The 19,975-nt window shown below is 44.2% G+C and overlaps 2 protein-coding genes across 2 annotated transcripts; both read right to left on the minus strand.

Annotated features, from left to right (window-relative positions):
- Positions 1–2,031: 2,031 nt before the first annotated feature.
- LOC138821520 (tropomyosin alpha-3 chain-like) lies at positions 2,032–3,136 on the minus strand. The gene is made up of 2 exons (XM_070013825.1): positions 3,003–3,136; positions 2,032–2,181 (listed from the first exon to the last, which is right to left on the minus strand). Exons 1-2 carry the CDS (start codon positions 3,117–3,119, stop codon positions 2,032–2,034), a joined length of 267 nt encoding a protein of 88 aa, XP_069869926.1. The 5' UTR covers positions 3,120–3,136.
- A 9,491-nt stretch (positions 3,137–12,627) lies between these two features.
- On the minus strand, positions 12,628–19,633 carry Cfap141 (cilia and flagella associated protein 141). The gene is made up of 4 exons (XM_070013727.1): positions 19,545–19,633; positions 19,183–19,223; positions 13,867–13,996; positions 12,628–13,116 (listed from the first exon to the last, which is right to left on the minus strand). Exons 1-4 carry the CDS (start codon positions 19,587–19,589, stop codon positions 13,015–13,017), a joined length of 318 nt encoding a protein of 105 aa, XP_069869828.1. The 5' UTR covers positions 19,590–19,633; the 3' UTR covers positions 12,628–13,014.
- Between the last annotated feature and the right edge of the window lie 342 nt (positions 19,634–19,975).

Here is a 19,975-nt window from a genome sequence, read left to right on the forward strand (position 1 = left end):
CTGGGATTATTGTTTTGCTTGTTTGTTTGTTTGTTTTTGCTAGTCCTAGGGCTGGAACTCAGGGCTTGGGCACTGTCCCTGAGCTTCATTTGCTTAAGGCTAGCACTCTACCATGTGAGCCACAGAGCTACTTCCAGCTTTTTCTATTTATATGGTACTGAGGAATTGAACCCAGGGCTTCATGCATGCTAGGCAAGCACTCTACTACTAGGCCACATTCCAGCCCCAAGGGGGCTATTGTTTTGCTTAATTTCAGTTTTCTGGAAACAGAATAGTTTGCAATGACTAAATAACTGAAACTTTTGGAAGCCATGAGTGTACATAATGTGTGTACATTCAATTGTGTTTCTAATCTATGGCACCATGTATTCAATCCTTGATACTTCCTTGAGTCGTTGAAAATGGTGGAAAGTCTAAAGGAAGTCTAAAAACATAATAATGGCAGAGACTGAATCTTAGATTCCAAAAATATTTGTGATTGGTGAGCTCTGACCTTCCATATTTTTTTAATTTTTAAATAATACAAGCCGATTTTCTCTCAATTCACTTCTCTAGGAAGTGACCGCATTTCCATCAATACTGTGACATTCTGTTCTTTTGTTACTGTTAAAACTACTATGGGACAGGGGTACAGTTTCAGTGAGAAGGTTTAATTACAACATCCCTCCCCCAAGAAAAATAGTCCTATGCCAAAACAATTCTCCTATGCCAGGTGTGGTGGTACATGCCTATAATCTCAGTACTTGGGATATGGAGGCAGGAAGATTTCAAGAGTTCCAGGACAGCCTTGGCTACATAGTAAGGCCTGGTTTAAAAATAATAATAATAATTTTTTAAAAGGCTGAGTATGGGTTAAGTGCTAGAATATATAGTGTAGCAAGCAAGCAGTTCAAGCTCCGTGACTACCAAACAACATCACTTTTTTTCTATATAGTCTCTCATCTCATCTTTTTTTTTTTTTTTTTGGTGAGTCGTGGGTCTTGAACTCTGGGCCTGGATGCTGTCCCTCAGTTCTTCAGCTCAAGGCTAGTGCTCTACCACTATGAGCCATAGCACCACTTCCAGTTTTCTGGTGGTTAGTTGGAGATAAGAGTCTTCTGGACTTTCCTGCCTGGGCTGGCTTTGAACTGTGATCCTCAGATCTCAGCCTCATGAGTAGCTGGGATTACAGGCGTGAGCCACCAGCTCCTGATTTTCATTTGTCTTTTCATTAAACTTCAAGGTGAAGATGAAGGAAATTACAGGATGTTATGAAGTGGAAAAAGCAATTTATTTCATTTTGAAATGTGAAAGATCAACCCTATAGAATCTAATTAGTCCAATGTATTTAATTTATCATAGAGTAAGGTCTGGTGGTGATATCTTTACTCCTAAGATTCCTTTTTAGTCCCTAATATATTCTACTCTAGGGACCTATCTGTTCTCATAAGAACTATATTTCTTATGGCTTCTCTGTAGTATAAGAGCAGACACTCACAATGGCCAAAATAAATATACCCATACAGGGCCAGGGTCAATGTGACCTCCATTTCCCATTGTGAAATACAAGCTGGCTTTGTTGGACAGTTGAGATATGAGATGTTCCCTATTAATACACATATCTACGTGCCAAACCCTGCACACAAAAGCTAAAGAATGTGGCATGGGGGAGGAGGTAAGATACATGATAGCAGTGTGGTCTTGGATTCCCCTCTCTTTATTCAGGTCCTAGAAAAGATCATTAATTCCCTATGCTGGGAAGTTAAGTAGGATAAGAATGAGATACTACATTTTGTTTTCCAAAGCCGAGGATAAACTTGTGGCTTCATGTATGCCAAACAAAGTGCTCTACCACTGTGCTACCCCCAACATGTCTTTGAGAAAGGCAATGTATGCCATTATGAAGCTATACTAGCACATCCTTATATATAGAAGTGCATTTGGATGTATAAGCCTATGTTCTGTGAACCCACAAATGTGTGTTTGTACGTGTCAAAATGTGTTTGCAATGTACTCATACTTTAATATGAGATCTATACGTGTAGATTAAGCTCATCTTCCATCTCTAATACTTACATCAGCTGCCTTCTTTTCTGCTAGCTCTAGCTTCTCCTGGGCATCCTTCAAAGCTTCAGAGTACTTGTCCAGCTCATCCTCTGTCCCTTTGAGCTTCTTCTGCATGGCTGCTAGTTCATCTTCCAGCTATAGAGACCCAGAAAGTCATACATAGAGATATATGTACATACATATATACATACAACCCTGCAGAGTGGGATTCTAATAGACTCCTGAGCCCAGCCTCCAGGCTACCATTCCCAGAGACTTGCTTTCTGACTACTTTCAGCCCATTGCTCCAGAAGTTATACTGTGGTTTTTTTTTTTTTTTTTTTTTTTTGTGGGTCGTGGGGCTTGAACTCTGGGCCTGGGTGCTGTCCCTCAGCTCTTCAGCTCAAGACGAGCGCTCTACCACTTGAGCTACAGCGCCACTTCTGGTTTTCTGGTGGTTTATTGGAGATAGGAGTCTCATGGTCTTTCCTGCCCGGGCTGGCTTTGAACCGCGATCCTCAGATCTCAGCCTCCTGAGTAGCTAGGATTACAGGCGTGAGCCACCAGCGCCCGGCGTTATACTGTGTTTGACCTGTGACCTTGTAATCTCTAGTCCTAATATGACCAAACTATCTAAAGTTTGTATCCAAAACCCACTGATGGTAAATATTAAAGGATAAAGATGCCTATGGTGCTATTTAAAAGAGAGAGTGTATGATAAACTCTTACCTTTCCCTCTAGAAGTAGGAAGTTCTTCTAAAACCTGGTTCACTTCTATTAAATCCAGTAGACATGCTGTGGTGCAGAAGGGGACACTGACTGTCCCAAGGTTATATAGTCCTTGATCTAGATACCCTTGATGTTCTCTGCCTTCATTGAGTCTGGGGAGTCCCTCCCACCCAGAGAAGGAGCTGATACCAGAAATCACTTTTTTCATCTTTTAAAATCTCCTGAGAAATACCAATGCCAATGCCTACCTGTTTGCTTCTTTCTTCTGCCTGCTTCTGCTCAGCTTCAGCTTGCTCTGCCCGATCAAGAGCATTCTCCTTATCCAACTTCAGCATCTGCATCTTTTTCTTGATTGCCTCCATCATGAGCAGTGGCTTGTTGGACTTACCTGAGAACACTGGAGAACTGGAGAGGAGGGCACAAAGGAGGGGCTGCTGCCCAAGTTCCCCAGGCTTGAGCCTTTATCTGTGCCCACTGCTCCACCTCTTATTCCTAATATGGACTTTCTAGCTCTCTCCATCCCATCCTTGTCCTCCTGAGGCAACACAGGGTGAGACACATTGATGGACTGACATCATCAGAAAGAAAAAAATGAGGAACAGCTGAGGCTGATTTTAGACAATGGAAAGTGGGGGATGGGGAGAGTCTCTCCCTGACCCTGAAACTTTCCACTCATTCTGGGAAGCTTATGGGTGTTTAAAAAGTGCTGAGACAGGGAAGTGGAGAATATTGAAATAGAGAAGGGGACTTTGGCAACTCTAGTTTTCATACAGAGGGTCCTAGTTGCTCTTTAACTCTCTCCTCACACTTCCTGGACTTTGTTGGATGCTGATGAAACTCCATTGGGCAAATTTAATATTTTGATTTCTGCTATTCAGGGAGCTTGGGCAACAGTAAGGGGGAAGGTCAATCATGATCCTTAACAATTCCCCCAGATCCATAGATCAAATTGCCATGCTATTTTAGGAGTCTCTAATTGGCAGGGAGACATCGTTCCTCCCCGCAAGAGCCATGAGAGTAGAATGAGAGGGTAAGCCTGGTATCTAGAAGACTATCCCAGAGCTTCAAGTAGCTTAAGAGGAGAAACAGGGGAGGGTCAAAATAATCCAGAAAAGATCATAGCCTCTGTTTTAAAATAGCTGTAGCTATCTTAAAATAGAGCATTTGGACCCACACATATGAAGGTCTGCATTGCTCTCTACTCTTCTTTTTACCCTCTCCTGAAGGAAAAAAACTACCAACCCAGCCCCAAATCCACCATATCATGCTAATCATAAACATCATCACTGACTCTGTTCTCGACAGTTAATTGCCAGGCCATATCTTTTTTTCCACTTGAAGCCTTGTTATTGACAGGTGGCAATTGATCCCTGTATACTAGTGCCATATACCCAAGAATGTGCCAAGAGAGAAGTGGGCACTGTTCAAGGTGACCAGAGATATCAGGGAAGAATTTAAATGGCTCTAGTTAGTCATAATATCAAAGATAGTGTTAATGTTAAACTTCAGCAATGTGTGAACTGAGACAACCATCAGGGCAGAGTTCAAAGCCACTTATGATAGCTTCCAGTCAGAACAATAGTGGTAAACTAGGCAGCTAGACCATTGGTTAACTCTTTCTTTTTGTCAGTCGTAGGACTTGAATTCTGGGCCTGGGTGCTGTCCCTGCGCTCTTCAGTTCAAGGCAAGCACTCTACCACTTGAGCCACAGTGCCACTTCTGGTTTTCTAGTGGTTTATTGGAGATAAGAGTCTCACGGATGTTCCTGCCCGGGCTGGCTTTGAACCGTGATCCTCAGATCTCAGCCTCCTGAGTAGCTAGGATTACAGGCGTGAGCCACCGGCACCTGGCTGGTTAACTCTTGAAAGTAAATAGTGTTGGACTGATAGCTCATGCCTGTAATCCTAGCTACTCAGGAGGCTAAGATCTGAGGATTGTGATTTAAAGTCAGCCTGGGCAGGAAAGTCTGTGAGACTCTTATCTCCAATTAACCACCAGAAAACCAGAAGTGGAGCTGTAGTTCAAAGTAGTAGAGCAGAGCCGGGCGCTGGTGGCTCACGCCTGTAATCCTAGCTACTCAGGAGGCTGAGATCTGAGGATCGCGGTTCAAAGCCAGCCCGGGCAAGACAGACCGTGAGACTCTTATCTCCAATAAAACACCAGAAAACCGGAAGTGGTGCTGTAGCTCAAGTGGTAGAGCGCTCGCCTTGAGCTGAAGAGCTGAGGGACAACGCCCAGGCCCAGAGTTCAAGCCCCACGACCGACAAAAAAAAAAAAAAAAAAAAAAAAGTAGTAGAGCAGAAAAGCTCAGGGACAGCACCCAGGCCCTGAGTTCAAGTCCCATGACTAGCCACTAAGGAGGTGGAGACATGGACAAGTCTGCAAGACTCCAATTCCAGTTAGCCAGCAAAATGCTGGATTGGAAGCATGGGTCAAATGCTAGAATGCCAGCTATGATCAGGAAAGCTGAGCAAGAGTATAAGCCTTGAGTTCAAACCTGGTACCATTTCTCTCTCTGGGTGTTTGTCTCTCTCTCTCATTCTCTCTCTCTCTCTGACTCACTCTCTCTTTGCCTAGTCTCTCTGTCTCTCTGTTTCTGTCTGTCTGTCTGTCTGTCTGTCTGTCTGTCTGTCTCTCTCTCTCTCTCTCTCTCTCTCACACACACACACACACACACACAAGAACAAAGAATAAAAAAAAAATAGAAGAACCAAATATCCTTACTTTGGAGACTAGCCATGGACAAGGACTAGGAAACAAGATATGGTACAAGGGAAAGGGAACAGTGGATGATGGAGAGGCAGAGACAAGTGAAAGGGAAGAGAATACCAAGACAAGAAGATAAAGAGAAGCTGGGTACTCATGCCTGTAATCCTAGCTCAGAGGCTGAGATCTGAAGATCACAGTTCAAAACCAGCCAATTAACCACCAGAAAATTGGAAGTGGCATTGTAGCTCAAGTGGTAGAATGTTTGTCTTGAGTTGAAGAACTGAGGGACAATGCTGAGGCCCAGAGTTCACGACAATAAAATAAAGAAAAAAAAAAAAAGAAAAGAAATATATTCTTTCTAGTCTATGAAAGCAAGATTAGAAAATATTTCATCCCCAACTTCAAACTCTCTCCCATTTTCACACTAGCCCTCCAGGTTAAGATTGAAACCTATATAGGTTGCTGCTTCTGATTTATCAGCAGAGTGCTGGAGAAAATAAAGTTTTAGTAAAAAAGACAGATAGGGCTGGGCACCAGTGGCTCACACCTGTAATCCTAGCTACTCAGGAGGCTGAGATCTGAGGATCACTGTTCAAAGTCAGCTGGGGCATGAAAGGCCATGAGACTCTTCTCTCCAATAAACCACTAGAAAACCAAAGTGGCTCTGTGGCTCAAGCGGTAGAGTGCTGGCCTTGAGCTGAAGAGCACAGGGAGAGCGCCCAAACCCAGAGTTCAAGCCCCATGACCAGAAAAAAAAAAAAAAAAAAGGACAGATAGGAGCCCCAAAGCGCCAGAGGTTGAATCACCCACAGCTGTAAGAATATGTTTGACATTTAGTTGGTTCTTAATTAAACAACCCAATATCAAACATATCACACAGAAGCAGGCAGGCAAGCTTTGGTGGTTATTTGTCTCCCTTCTCACTGCAAAGAAAGGTCAGGATAAAGAAGGCTCATCAAGGCCCAATCATGCATAGCTAAAGAGCAGTCTTCTTGAAAGGCACTGACTTCTGTTCTTCCCTAAGCAGCCAGCTCTTGTTTGACTTTGATGCCATTCCTGCCATAACTTCTCTCACACCAGTGCCTGGACTCCGCTGGGTCACGCTGTCCTAAAGTATAAAGATTACCAGGCAGGGGCTTCACATCCGGCACCTATCATCATTCCCCAGAGCTCCCACACAAAACTTTTCCCCCTTCTGTCACGATCTCAGCACCCAGAAGATTAGCATTGTTGGCAGGTCCTCATCAGCTTTACCACCTGCTCTCTTCCAGCTGCCCTGAGGCTTTCTGGGTGATGCTGGTAGAGACTTGTGTATCCTGCTGTACTTTTCTAATAGGACTTATAACCTTGCCAGATTCCCCTGCCGCCCCCAAGATTGCTGAGTCCTCTCCATGGACTCCACCCTGGACACACTCTTTCATGCTACAGATAAAAATGCTAGGCTGCTTCATTCCATCATCTTGTTCCTTCTCACCTTCTCATGTCCTCCAGGCCTCCTCCTCAAGGTCACCCTTGGCTGTCCAGTAAAAAGTAGTAAGCTGTCTCAATGGCAAGCTGTATCCTGGGGTCCAGAAGACATGGCTTCTGTTGCCTGGCAAAATTGAAACTAAGGCTTTAGACTGAGAATTAGAGAGGGAAACCTCTCTGGAAGCAATTTGCAGTCTTTAGGACTCTCCTCTTCAGTCTTTAGGACGCTCCTCTTTGTATTCACAAGTGAAAAAGACAATGCCATTCTACTCTCAGGCTAGTTCTCCAAGGGTCTTCCCTCACAGAGATCCAGCCGGGTTTCCTTCTTTTCTTTTGGGGAGAATCAGGTCTGTTGGATATCATGTGGTAGGCAGATGCTTCATTCTGCTGTGACAGAAAGGAGTCCAAGTTATAGCTGCACTGGGGACTAGGGGTTTGGATGGAAGTGCAGGGGTGGAAGGACGCTGCATCAGGCTCCAGGCATGTTCCATATGTCCTTGTTCCCATTAATTCTGACATCCCACCCCCCAAACATAAATTCCATGGTGACCTTGAATCCAGATCAATAGCTTGTCACAAGCTCCAGTCAATTCCTATTACATGGCTCTTGCCTTCCAGGGGAAAACTAACAAATGGGCATTCAGGCCCCAAGGTAGGTACTTGTGGTATTGTCTTCTGTTTGCTCATTTCTGACTCCCAATGTGTGTGTGTGTGTGTGTGTGTGTAATATTTACTTTCTCATAATTTCTTCTTTTCTTTAACACTAACTTCTCCCCCAACCCTCTGCAAATACTAGCTCCCTTCTCTTAGAACATGCCCACATTGAAGAATCAGAGGTTGGAAGAAGAAAGGCTGGAAAGGGGCTAGCAAGAATTCAATGGAGAGGCTGGAAGGTGGCTCAGTGGTAGAGTGCTTGCCTGGCATGCATGAGGCCCTGGGTTTAATTCCTCTGCACCACATAAGCAGAAAAAGCCAGAAGTGGTGCTATGGCTCAAGTGGTAGAGTGTTAGCCTTGAGCTGAAGAACTGAGGGACAGCAACCAGAGTCTGGGCCCCACGACCAACCAAAAATAAAGAAAGAAAGAAAGAAAGAAGAAATTCAAAGGACTTTAGTGTTTGAGGCGCTAGGGGAACAGAGACATAATGGGAATATTGTTGTGGCAAGACACAACTCTCTTATAAAGAGACTTTGGACGCATAACTAGGCAGAAACATCACATGGCCTCTGATGGCTTCTTGTGTGCCATCCCAAATAGGACAAACCCTGCTTAGTCACGAGATCTAGGTAAGGCATCAGGAACAGAGGCAAGAGGGGCTGGATGGGTACAATGGAGTGATGTGATGAAAGCAGACAGAATAGGCAGAGAGGATCAGGAATGATGGTCTCTGTAGGGGGCCAACCTGTCAATATTAGAGCTAGTCTGGCACTGACAAGCCCTGCGGTAAGAGGCCAATGTCAAGGATCAAGGCAGAAAAGATGGGCATTCTGTGAGCCCAAACGAACAGAGGCAAGATGAGAAATGGAAGTGTTTAGTGAGAGATGTGGTAGAGTGTAGGGGGCATGTAGGCAATGGAGTGGGAAAAAAATTGGGAAAAACGATCATAGGGGCAGAAACATCCTTATGGGGACCACTTATTAGACATTATGTGTAACTCTCTGCTAAGCATTTCATTATTTTTTTCAGTACTTGTGTTTGAACTCAGGACCTTACTCTTGCTAAGTTGCTTTATATAATTACCATAACAACTCAATAAAGTAGGTATTGTCTCCATTTTATACATAAAGAACTGTAACCCAGAAATTTAAAATAATTGCACAAAGCCATACAGCCAATAAATGAGGATTGAAGCCCACATTTATCCAGTGTTGTTGCCTATTCTCCTAACTCCAGGTACCTGTAAATGAGCAGCAGAAGACAGCCTAGGAGACAGATACGAGGGTAGAAGAAAGAAGTAAAGGTAAGATGGGAAATAGAACAGGAGAAATCTCAGATTTGTGGTCAAATCTAGGCCACATGTTTTTGGTTTTGTTTCCTATAGAACTCACATGAAGCCTGGTGCTGGTGGCTCATGCCTGTAATCTTAGCTAGTCAGGAGGCTGAGATTTGAGGATCACTGTTCAAAGCCAGCTTGGGCAGGAAAGTCTGAGACGCTTATCTCCAATTAACCACCAGAAATCCAGAAGTGTCACTGTGGCTTAAGTGGTAGAACATTAGTCTTGAGCTGAAAAGCTGAGGGACAGTGCCCAGGCCCAGAATTCAAGCCCCATGACCGACAAAAAAAATAAAAAAATAAAAAAATAAAAATAAAAACAAAAAGACCCACTTATCTTTTTATTTCTTATTTATTTTATTTTATTTTTTGTTGTTGTTGATCCTGATACTTGAATTCTGGGCCTGGGTGCTGTCCCTGAGTTCTCCTATTGCTTACAGCTAGCACTCTACCACTTGAGCCATGGTACCACTTCAGGCTTTTACTGTGGTTTAATTGGAGATGAGTCTCAGATACTTTCCTCCCCAGACTTGCTTCAAACCACGATCCTCAGATCTCAGCCTCCTGAGTAGCAAGGATTATAGGCCTGAGCCAACCGTGCATGGCGATACCTGTCATTTCTTTGTTTTTGTTTTTTTTTTGGGTTCGGTCGTGGGGCCTGAACTCTGGGCCTGGGCGCTGTCCCTCAGCTCTTCAGCTCAAGGCTAGCCCTCTACCACTTGAGCCACAGCTCCACTTCCAGCTTTTTTCTTTCTGCTTATGTGGTGCTGAGGAATCAAACCCAGGGCCTCAGGCATGCAAGGCAAGCGCTCTACCACTGAGCCACCTTCCCAGCCCCGATACCTGTCATTTCTATTCAACCGTGCATGGCGATACCTGTCATTTCTATTCAAGGCCTGCCTCCCCAACCAGCCTGTGAGATCCATGTCTTGTTTGGCTAAAGACTCACAAGTAGTTACTAATGATGAAGATTTAGGAAGTAGAGGTGATAGGATTTGGTGGATACATGGATGGATAAGGGCCAAAGAAGGGATGAGCATAGGACAAAAAATGACATTTGAATTAAGGGTTTGTAGGGGACAGTTCACAAGATGGGACCTGGGTCACAGAGAAATTGTGTGAAGTGGAAAATGAAGATATACCTATATTGTGTGCCAAGCACTGGGCTTATTTTTTCTCTCTCCATTGACATTATTTTATTTAGCCCTGAAAATGATCCTATGAGATAGATTTAATTATTTTCAGAAGAGAAACTGAGGCTTAGATAAATCACTTACACATGATACAAGATCAAAAGATACAAAGCCAGAATGTAAACCCAAACCTGACTCCAAAACCTATATTCTTGGGCCTGGGAAGGTGGCTCAGTGGTAGAGTGCTTGCCTTGCTGGCATGAAGCCCTGGGTTTGATTCCTTAGCACCACATAAGCAGAAAAAGCCAGAAGTGGCACTATGGCTCAAGTGGTAGAGCACTAGCCTTGAGCAGAAGAGCTCGGAGATAGCACCCAGGCCCAGTGTTCAAGAACTATGACCCCTGGGCTGGGAAGTTGGCTCAGTGGTAGAGTGCTTGCCTTGCATGCCTGAGGCTCTGGGTTCGAATTCCTCAGCACCACATAAGCAAAAAGAAAAAAGCCGGAAGTGGCGCTGTGGCTCAAGTGGTAAAGCGCTAGCCTTGAGCTGAAGAGCTGAGGGACAGTGCCCAGGCCCAGAGTTCAGGCCCCACGACCGGACCCAAAAAAAAAAAAAAAAGAACTATGACCCACCAAATGAAAACCCCAAACAAACAAAACAAAACAAAACACCTATATTCTTCTCTTTATACCATTACCTCTCTGTGCTCTGCTCAGTGGGGTAGGTAGGGACAAGAAGCCCTAACATCTAAGACATGAGAAATGGAGACAGACTTGAGAGAGAAGAGGGAGTAAAGAATATGAGTTTTGCAGTGGAGATATAGATACATGAAATTGAAAGGAAGAAAAAAAATATTTGGCAACAATGAGTGACCAGTGAAGATGACCACAGTGAGGTAAATATTAAGTAAAAAGAATATATAATGGTGATCACATCAGAGAGCAGTACTGTGTTTTCCCTCCAAGTACTATGTTCAGGGTGATATTGTGGGATGGTAGCCTGGTGGAATGCCAACTTTGGCATTTGGAGTTAAATAATTGTTCTGGTGTAATGGTGAAAGAACAGTGGTTTGGGGAGAACAGTGGAAGTGGTCACATTAAGATAAATTATAAACTGATTTGTTAAATTGATACCCCTTTGTACAACTAAAAATAATAAAAACAAATTAATATTTGAAATTAAGATGTGTTCTTACAGGGGCTGGGAAGGTGGCTCAGTGGTAGAGCGCTTGCCTTGCATGCTCAAGGCCCTGGGTTCGATTCCTCAGCACCACATAAGCAAAAAGAAAAAAGCTGGAAGTGGCACTGTGGCTCAAGTGGTAGAGCGCTAGCCTTGAGCTGAAAAGCTGAGGGACAGCGCCCAGGCCCAGAGTTCAGGCCCCACAACCGGACCCCCCCAAAAAAAAAAAAAAAAAAGATGTGTTCTTACAGCTGGAACTGGCTTCAAAATGGTGTGTGTCTCTCTGGTTTCAGATACCATAAGGTGAACCATTACAAACAGATTCTCTGCAGCCTGTAGGTACCAAGAGTCAATCAGTACTTTTCAATACTTCAAATGCCTTTAAATGGATGTGCTCTTTCCACACACTACTCCCAAATTCCACTAATTATTATTATTTTTTCTTTTTTTGTCATGGGGCTTGAACTCTGGGCCTGGGTGCTGTCCCTCAGCTCTTCAGCTCAAGGCTAGTGCTTACCACTTGACCCATGGTGCCACTTCCAGTTTTCTGGTGGCTTTATTGGAGATCAGAGTCTTGCAGACTTTCCTGCCTGGGCTGGCTTTGAACCACAATCCTCAGATCTCAGCCTTCTGAGTAGCTAGGATTACAGATGTGAGCTACCAGCAGCTGGCTAATTGTTTTCTCTCTTTCTTTCTTTCTTTTTTGTCGGTCGTGGGGCTTGAACTCTGGGCCTGGGCACTGTCCCTGGACTCTTCAGCTTAAGGCAAACGCTCTACCGCTTGAGCCACAGCGCCACTTTGGTTTTCTAGTGGTTTATTAGAGATAAGAGTCTCACGGTTGGGCTGGGAAGGTGGCTCAGTGGTAGAGTGCTTGCCTTGCATGCCTGAGGCCCTGGGTTCGATTCCTCAGCACCACATAAGCAAAGAGAAAAAAGCCGGAAGTGGCGCTGTGGCTCAAGTGGTAGAGTGCCAGCCTTGAGCTGAAGAGCTGAGGGACAGCGCCCAGGCCCAGAGTTTAGGCCCCAAGACCGGACCCAAAAAAAAAAAAAAAAGAGTCTCACGGTCTTTTGTGCCCCAGCTGACTTTGAACAGCGATCCTCAGATCTCAGCCTCCTGAGTAGCTAGGATTACAGGCATGAGCCACCGGTGCCTGGCTTAATTATTTTCTTATACTTGCTACAGAACCTGCTTGATGCATTGAGGTATTTGAGATTAGAATCTTCTCATTTTTGCAAAAGTGAGAATTCAGGCCCAGAGAAAAGAGGATTCTTCAAGAGTTCACAATAACTGAACTATGGCTCAAAGCCTCAGATACAGGCTACTTGACAGGAAAGCATCATAGTGCTTTATTCATAGATAAACAGCCACTTTCAGAGCTATTTTTCCAATAACAGACAAAAGAGCAATGAGATGTGAGAGGTGCTGCAAAAAATCCAGGAAGTTAAGATTATGGTAATTAGGAACAAATCAAAATTTAGGGCTGAGAAAGGGAGCCACATGGTCTAAGTTTGAACCCTTTAAGAACTTGCTTTATTTGTTAAATCAGCATGTTCAACTTGCATTTCCAACCCCACCCCACATCAACACTGCATATCCCATACTGACCACAAGGAGTCACTATTGTTTCTACCAGGTTTTCATAGATGGTTTTTCCAAATGTCAGATGAAAATGGAAGCACTGTCTTAAATTCTAGGTCCAAGTTTTTTGGGAAGTTCAAGGCAGCAGAGGTTTAAAGGATAAGTTAGGCATGATGAGAGTAGAACAACAGTGATTTGGAAGCCATCAGAGTCTCTCCACGTAAAAAGCTTTGCCCATCTGATTTAGTTCCCGCTGGTACTGATGATGCTCTTTTTCAAACAGTTGGTGCAGGGCAGCTTGACGGACCTGGGGAAGAAGGAAGAAAAATATGATATTGGCTCTCTGCTTAATACTTTTTTTTTTTATCATTCTTTGTTCTGGTTGCTTTACAATCCATTGTGTACTCTTGATTTAACTGTGTCATAAAGCTAAGGGGTAGCAGAGAGACTAAATTAGTGTTAATACAAGAACTAAAGAGATAAAGCCAGAATGTGAACCCATACCTGACTCAAAGCCTACCCTCTTTATACCATTACCTCTCTGTGCTCTTCTCGTGGGATGGGTAGGGACAAAAGAAGCCTTGATTGCTAGAATGTGAAAAATAGGGGATTCAGTAATATATTGAAGAATGGAGGCAGATTTGAGGGAAGGAGGAAGCCGATTCAATTTCTTCTCCATGGGTGCAACCCCATGTTCATCAAATATTGGCTGAGAAAATACCATGGACTAGGAAATCTACTAGATACATGGGTTACAAAGATAGTGACATGACTCGAATTGAAAGCCCAGAGAGAGACAGATGTACTAAGAAGCTGTTTAGAATCTCACCAAGATGAAAGGAACACAGACTCTAATGCCCTTTGGAACTTGAAAATATGTCACCTGCAAATTGGATGCTTTGGTGTTTGCAGTTGAAGTATTGTCTGGTGTAATGGTAAAGAACTTCAGAGGCAAATGAGATGGGGGAGTCATGACAGACTAAGAGAGTGAAATTCCAGTTGGCGAAGGCACAGGGCAATAAAAGACAAGATATCAGGCTGCCCTCCTAGAACTTACCAGAAGTAGCTGTTTGTTGGCTAGTACTAATTCCTGTGCCATGGCATCCTTCATCCTCAGGGCGGCATAGAAGTTTCTCCTTTGATTCAATGTCATTTGCCACAAACAGTTTGTATGTAAATTTTTCCACCTGCCACAGTATAGAGGTGGGGAGTGGTTAATGAGAGGAATGGAGAAAAAAAATCAGTGAAGTTGTTTCATTACCAGAACCCCTGCCACTGTCAAAAGATTGCAAATTCTCTTTAATTTTTTTTAAAATTTTTTTGGCCAGGCATGGGGCTTGAACTCAGGGCCTGAGTTCTTTCACTCAACACCACTTGAGCTACAGTGCCACTTTGGCTTTTTCTGTGTGTGTGGTCCTGAGGAATCCAACCCAGGGCTTCCTGTATGCTAGGCACATACCACTAGGCCACATACCCAGCCCAATTATTATTATTTTTTTTTTTGGTCGGACATGGGGCTTGAACTCTGGGCTTAGGGGCTGTCCCTGCAGTCTTCAGCTCAAGGCCAAGCACTCTACCATTTGAGCCACAGCATCACTTCCGGTTTTCTAGTGGTTTATTGGAGATAAGTGTCTCATGGACTTTCCTACCGGGCTGGCTTTGAACCATGATCCTTAGATTTCAGCCTCCTGAGTAGCTAGGAATACAGGCCTGAGCCACTGGTGCCTGGCTAAATTTTTTTTTTTTTTAAGCCAGGCGCTGGCGGCTCAAACCTGTAATCCTAGCTACTCAGGAGGCTGAGATCTGAGGATCGTGGTTTGAAGCCAGACTGGGCAGGAAAGTCTGGAGTTTCACAGATTTTCCTGCCCCAGCTGATTTGAACCCTGATCCTCAGATCTTTGCCTCTTGAGTAGCTAGGATTACAGGCATGAGAAACTAGCACTGAGCATAGCCCTTTTAAGGATAACTAAAATGGATATAAAATCTATTATGTAAGCTGGGTGCCAGTGGCTCACACCTGTAATCCTAGCTACTCAGGAGGCTGAGATCTGAGGATCTTGGTTTGAAGCCAGCCTGAGCAAGAAAGTCAATGAGACTCTCATATCCAATTAATCACCAAAAAGCTGGACATGGACATGTGTCTCAAGTGGTAGAGCAAAAAAGCTCAGGGAAGCATACAGGCCCTGAGTTCAAGTCACATAACCTGCATGAGAAAAAAAATTTAGTATTTAAAAATTGTGCCAATTACTGGCCATTGATGAAAACAAACTAAGCAACTCAAGAGCACTGATGGGAGGGAGGGAATGAAAGGGAAAGAAGGAGCAGCTAACACTAAGCAAAAGGAAAGAAATGTACATACTGCCTGATATGGAAGAAATAATTGTATTGTCAAAGCTCATAGAATTCACAAACTATATAGACCACGATAATGACAACTTGCCTCATGAAGGTTAGAATGTGTTTGTGATTTTAAGTATCACTATCTCACATAACTGTGAAATTTGTAAAATTTATGTAATCACTTAATCACAATAAAAATTATAAAATAAATAAATAAAAATTCTGCCATTTAAAGCCAGGTGCTGGTGGCTCACATCTGTAATTCTAGCTACTGAGGAGGCTGAAATCTGAGGATCACGGTTCAAAGCCAGCCCAGGCAGGAAAGTCTGTGAGACTATTATCTCCAATTAACCACCAGAAAATGGGAAGTGCTACTGTGGATCAAGTGGAAGAATGCTGGCCTTGAGCTGAAGAGGTTAGGGACAGCATCCAGGCCCAGAGTTTAAGGCCCACCACTGACCAAAAAAAAATAAAAAATTGTGCCATATAATCATTTCCTACATGCTAGATACCAATTTTTATATACTTCAGATAAGCAAACTAAAAATTGTGAGTTACCTGTGGTCTAAGACCATTGTTTCTAACCTTTTCTTTGAACAAATTTTTTCAACAAAAAGCTTTACCCCTAGTCTTGCTCAATAAAATAAGCAGTTTCTTATTCCATCGGCTTTATTATTCTTATTTTTTTTAAAGCTCAGACTTGTGGGTAAAATTCAGCAATAGATAGTTTGTCTAGCATGCAAGAAGATAGGTTTGGTTTTTTTTTTTTTTTTGGGGGGGGGGGGTCCGGTCATAGGGCCTGAACTCTGGGCCTGGGCGCTGTCCCTCAGCTCTTCAGCTCAAGGCTAGTGCTCTACCATTCGAGCAACAGCGCCACTTCTGGCTTTTTTCTTTTTATGCTGAAGAATCGAACCCAGGGCCTCATGCATGCAAGGCAAGCACTCTACCACTGAGCCACCTTCCCAGCCCCAAGAAGACAGGTTTTAATACCCTGCACCATATAAATAAAGCTCATCAGGTGAAAAATAGCAGTTTTGAACTCAGGGCCTGAACACTGTCCCAGAGCTGCTCTTCTTTCTTCTTCTTCTCCCTCCTCCTCCTCCTCCTCCTCCTCCTCTTCCTCCTCCTCCTCCTCCTCCTCCTCCTCCTCCTCCTCCTCCCCCCCCCCTCCTCCTCCTCCTCCTCTTCTCCTTCTCCTTCTCCCTTCTCCTCCTTCTCCCTTCTCCTTCTCCCTTCTCCTCCTCCTCCTCCTCCTCCTCCTCCTCCTCCTCCTCCTCCTCCTCCTCCTCCTCCTCCTCCTCCTCCTCCTCCTCCTCCTCCTTCCTTCTTCCTTCTTTCTGGCTTCATGCATGCTAGGCAAGCTCTCTCCCACTAAGCTACATTCCCAGCCCCAGTTTGGGGCTTGAACTCAGCATCTGGGCACTGTCCCTGAGCTTCTTTTGCTCAAGGCTAGCACTCTACCACTTGAGCCACAGTGACACTTCTGGCTTTTTCTGTATATGTTGTGCTGAGGAATCAAACCCAAGGCTTCATTCATGCTAGGAAAGCACTCTACCACTGAGCCACATTCCCAGCCCCCCCTCTTTCTTTTTAAAGTCTTATTTAACAAATACTACCTTCCACACAATTCAAACTTGGCTAGGCAAGAAATACCTGAACTTTCCTCTTAAAAAAGTAATTATAGGGCTGGGAAGGTGGCTCAGTGGTAGAGCACTTGCCTTGCATGCCTGAGGCCCTGGGTTCAATTCCTCAGCACCACATAAGCAAAAAGAAAAAAGCCAGAAGTGGCGTTGTGGCTCAAGTGGTAGAGCACTAGCCTTGAGCTGAAGAGCTGAGGGACAGCGCCCAGGCCCAGAGTTCAGGGCCATGACCGGACCACCCCCCTCCAAAAAAAAAAAAGTAATTATATTCAGTGTACATAATGTAAAAAGTTGAACTGTGTAACTTAAGGATATGGATGGGAAGGGGGGAAATGGGAGAATGATAAAAGCGATGACATTGATTAAGATTATGGAATTGAAACCTCTTTGTTCAGCTATTTAATATTTTTTTTAAGGTCAAAAGAGAAAACCAAGCAACAGGAGTTGGGAAGGTGGCTCAATGGTAGAATACTTGCCTTGCATGCATGAGGCCCTGAATTCGATTCCTCAGCACCACATAAGCAGAAAAAGCCGGAAGTGGTACTGTGGCTTGAGTGGTAGAACACTAGCTTTGAGCTGAAGAGCTGAGGGACAGCACCCGGGCCCAGAGTTCAGGTCCCACGACCAACAACAAAAAAGAAAAAAAGAAAAAAAAAGAAAGAAAAGAAAAGAAAAGAAAGAAAGAAAAAAAAAAGAAAACCTAGCAACAAAAATTTGTACCTTCTGCTAGTGGATCATACCTTTTTTTTTTTTTTGTCAGTCATGGGGCTTGAACTCTGTGCCTAGGCACTGTCCCTCTGCTCTTCAAGGCCAGCGCTCTACCACTTGAGCCACAGCACCACTTCCAGTTTTCTGGTGGTTTATTGGAGATAGGAGTCTCAAGGTCTTTCCTGCCCGGGCTGGCTCTGAACCTCCATCCTCAGACCTCAGCCTCCTGAGTAGCTAGGATTACAGGTGTGAGCCACCAGCGCCCGGCTCTGGGTCATACCTTTAATCCTAGGTATTCAGGAAGCTGAAACATGAGGATCATGGCTCAAAGCCAGCCCAGGAGAAAAGTCAGAGATATATTCTATCTCCAGTTAAACAGCAAAAAAAGCTAATCTGAAGGTTTGGCTTAAGGAGTAAGGTACCAGCTATAAATGAAAATGCCAAGTGAGAGCAAGCCCTGAGTTCAAGCTCCAGTACCAGGCACACACACATACCACCACTACCACCAAAAAATACCCAACATTGTCCCTTACCTCCAGAGAATGGGAAACAGGGGCAGTAAAAGCCATACTAGGTGGGCACCAATGGTTTATAGCTGTAATCCTACTCAGAGGCTGGGATTGGAGCATCATGGTTTGAAGCCAGCCTGGGCAGCAAATCTGTAACTCTGATATCCAGTTAACCCCGAGAAAACCAGAAGTGGACCTGTGGCTCAAAGTGATAGAGCACTAGCCTTGAGTGAAAAAGCACAAGACAGTGCCCAGGGCCTGAGTTTGAGCACCCATGACTTACCCCACAAAAAACCCCAAAACCAGGCTGGGAAGGTGGCTTAGTGGTAGAGTGCTTGCCTTGCAGGCATGAGGCTTTGAGTTGGATTCCTCACTACCACATAGGCAGAAAAAGCCAGAAGTGGTGCTGTGGCTCAAGTGGTAGAATGCTAGCCTTGAGCTGAAGAACTTGGCGCCCAGGCCCAGAGTTCAGGACCCAAGATTGAGAAAAACAAGCATACAAACAAACCCCAAAACCAAAAAAACCCAAAATTAACAGCAACAACAAAACCCATAAACATTCTCTATATAGTGTAACCTACTAGCAGGGTGGTATCTGCTTGCTTTTATTTTGGTCAGTCGTGGGGCTTGAGAGGTGTCCCTGCATTCTTCAGCTCATGGAGAGCTTTCTACTGCTTGAGCCACAGCACCACTTCTGGTTTTCTAGTGGTTTATTGGAGATGAGTCTCACAGACTTTCCTGCCCGGGCTGGCTTTGGACTGTGATCCTCACATCTCAGCCTCCTGAGTAGGTAGGATTACAGGTGTGAGGCACTGGTGCCCAACTTATCTGCTTGCTTTGATATCTCTGCCTCCTCTTCCCATATTTTTTCTTGTAGAGCTTCCCAAAAGATGCAGAAGAGGGTTGGGAAGGTGGCTCAGTGGTAGAGCGCTTGCCTTGCATGCATGAGGCCCTGGTTCCTCAGCATCACATAAGCAAAAAGAAAAAAAGCCAGAAGTGGTGCTGTAGCTCAAATGGTAGAGCACTGGCCTTGAGCTGAAGAGCTGAGTTCAGGCCCACGACCAGACCCCCCCCCCCCAAAAAAAAAAAAAAAAAGCTGCAGAAGAGCTGAGAGATGCTCAGGGAAATGATAGGTCAAATCGAAGGGTAAAGGGAAGAAATAGAAGCAGAGATTACCTTTCAACCATCTTCTCAAGTCTCACAGCCCTTTGAAGCCTCTGCAAGAAAAAACTTTTGTCAATCTGCCTTAATATCCAGCACTTCTCTCCATTAGTACTCTTCTAGCAGAGACTCATAGATCTTTTTGAGAGTAGTCACCTTCCTAGTTGAGATGGGAAGTAAGCTCTATTTTCAGAATGGATCAAGGAAAACTTGCAGGAGTTAGAACACACTTAAAAACCTACTATGTGCTAGCTATAGTCTCTTACTCCTGTTGCTACCCTAGTTTTACATCAAGGGCCTTTTCTAGTAAATGGTTGTGATCTGGAAACATCAAAGGAAATGCCTTCAACCCATTCCCTCCCTTCAACTTTGCATACCTCTTCTAGTTTTGCCATCTTTTCCACAGACATGTCTATAGACATGCTTGCAAGTCTGAGGACACTGGGCAAGCCCTCTGTTTAGTTTAGTCTCTAAGGTTTCAGTAGTCATAGCAACATTTAGGCCTCTAACAATGACCCTGGACCTAGGAGTTGATTGGTCACCTGGTCAGTTGCCCTGGATACCTGAAGGGAATCCTGGCTCCCCAGCCTTCTATTAGTGTCACAGGCAAATCTATAAGCAAGGAGGGAGGCAGTTAATATTTCAGAATTTCTTCTGTTGTGGTTTCAAAAAGCATTTATATGGTCCTAGGTCCAGGGAGCACACACAATCCAAATAATTCTCTGGAGGCAAAGCTTTATGCTACATACCGTGTTAGGAAAATGCAGAAAACACACTTGTTTTACTAAAAATAGTACGGTAAATAATA

Source organism: Dipodomys merriami, unplaced genomic scaffold (assembly GCF_024711535.1).
Source record: "Dipodomys merriami isolate MVZ:Mamm:240054 unplaced genomic scaffold, mDipMer1.0.p SCAF_92, whole genome shotgun sequence".
Taxonomy (NCBI): Eukaryota; Metazoa; Chordata; class Mammalia; order Rodentia; family Heteromyidae; genus Dipodomys; species Dipodomys merriami.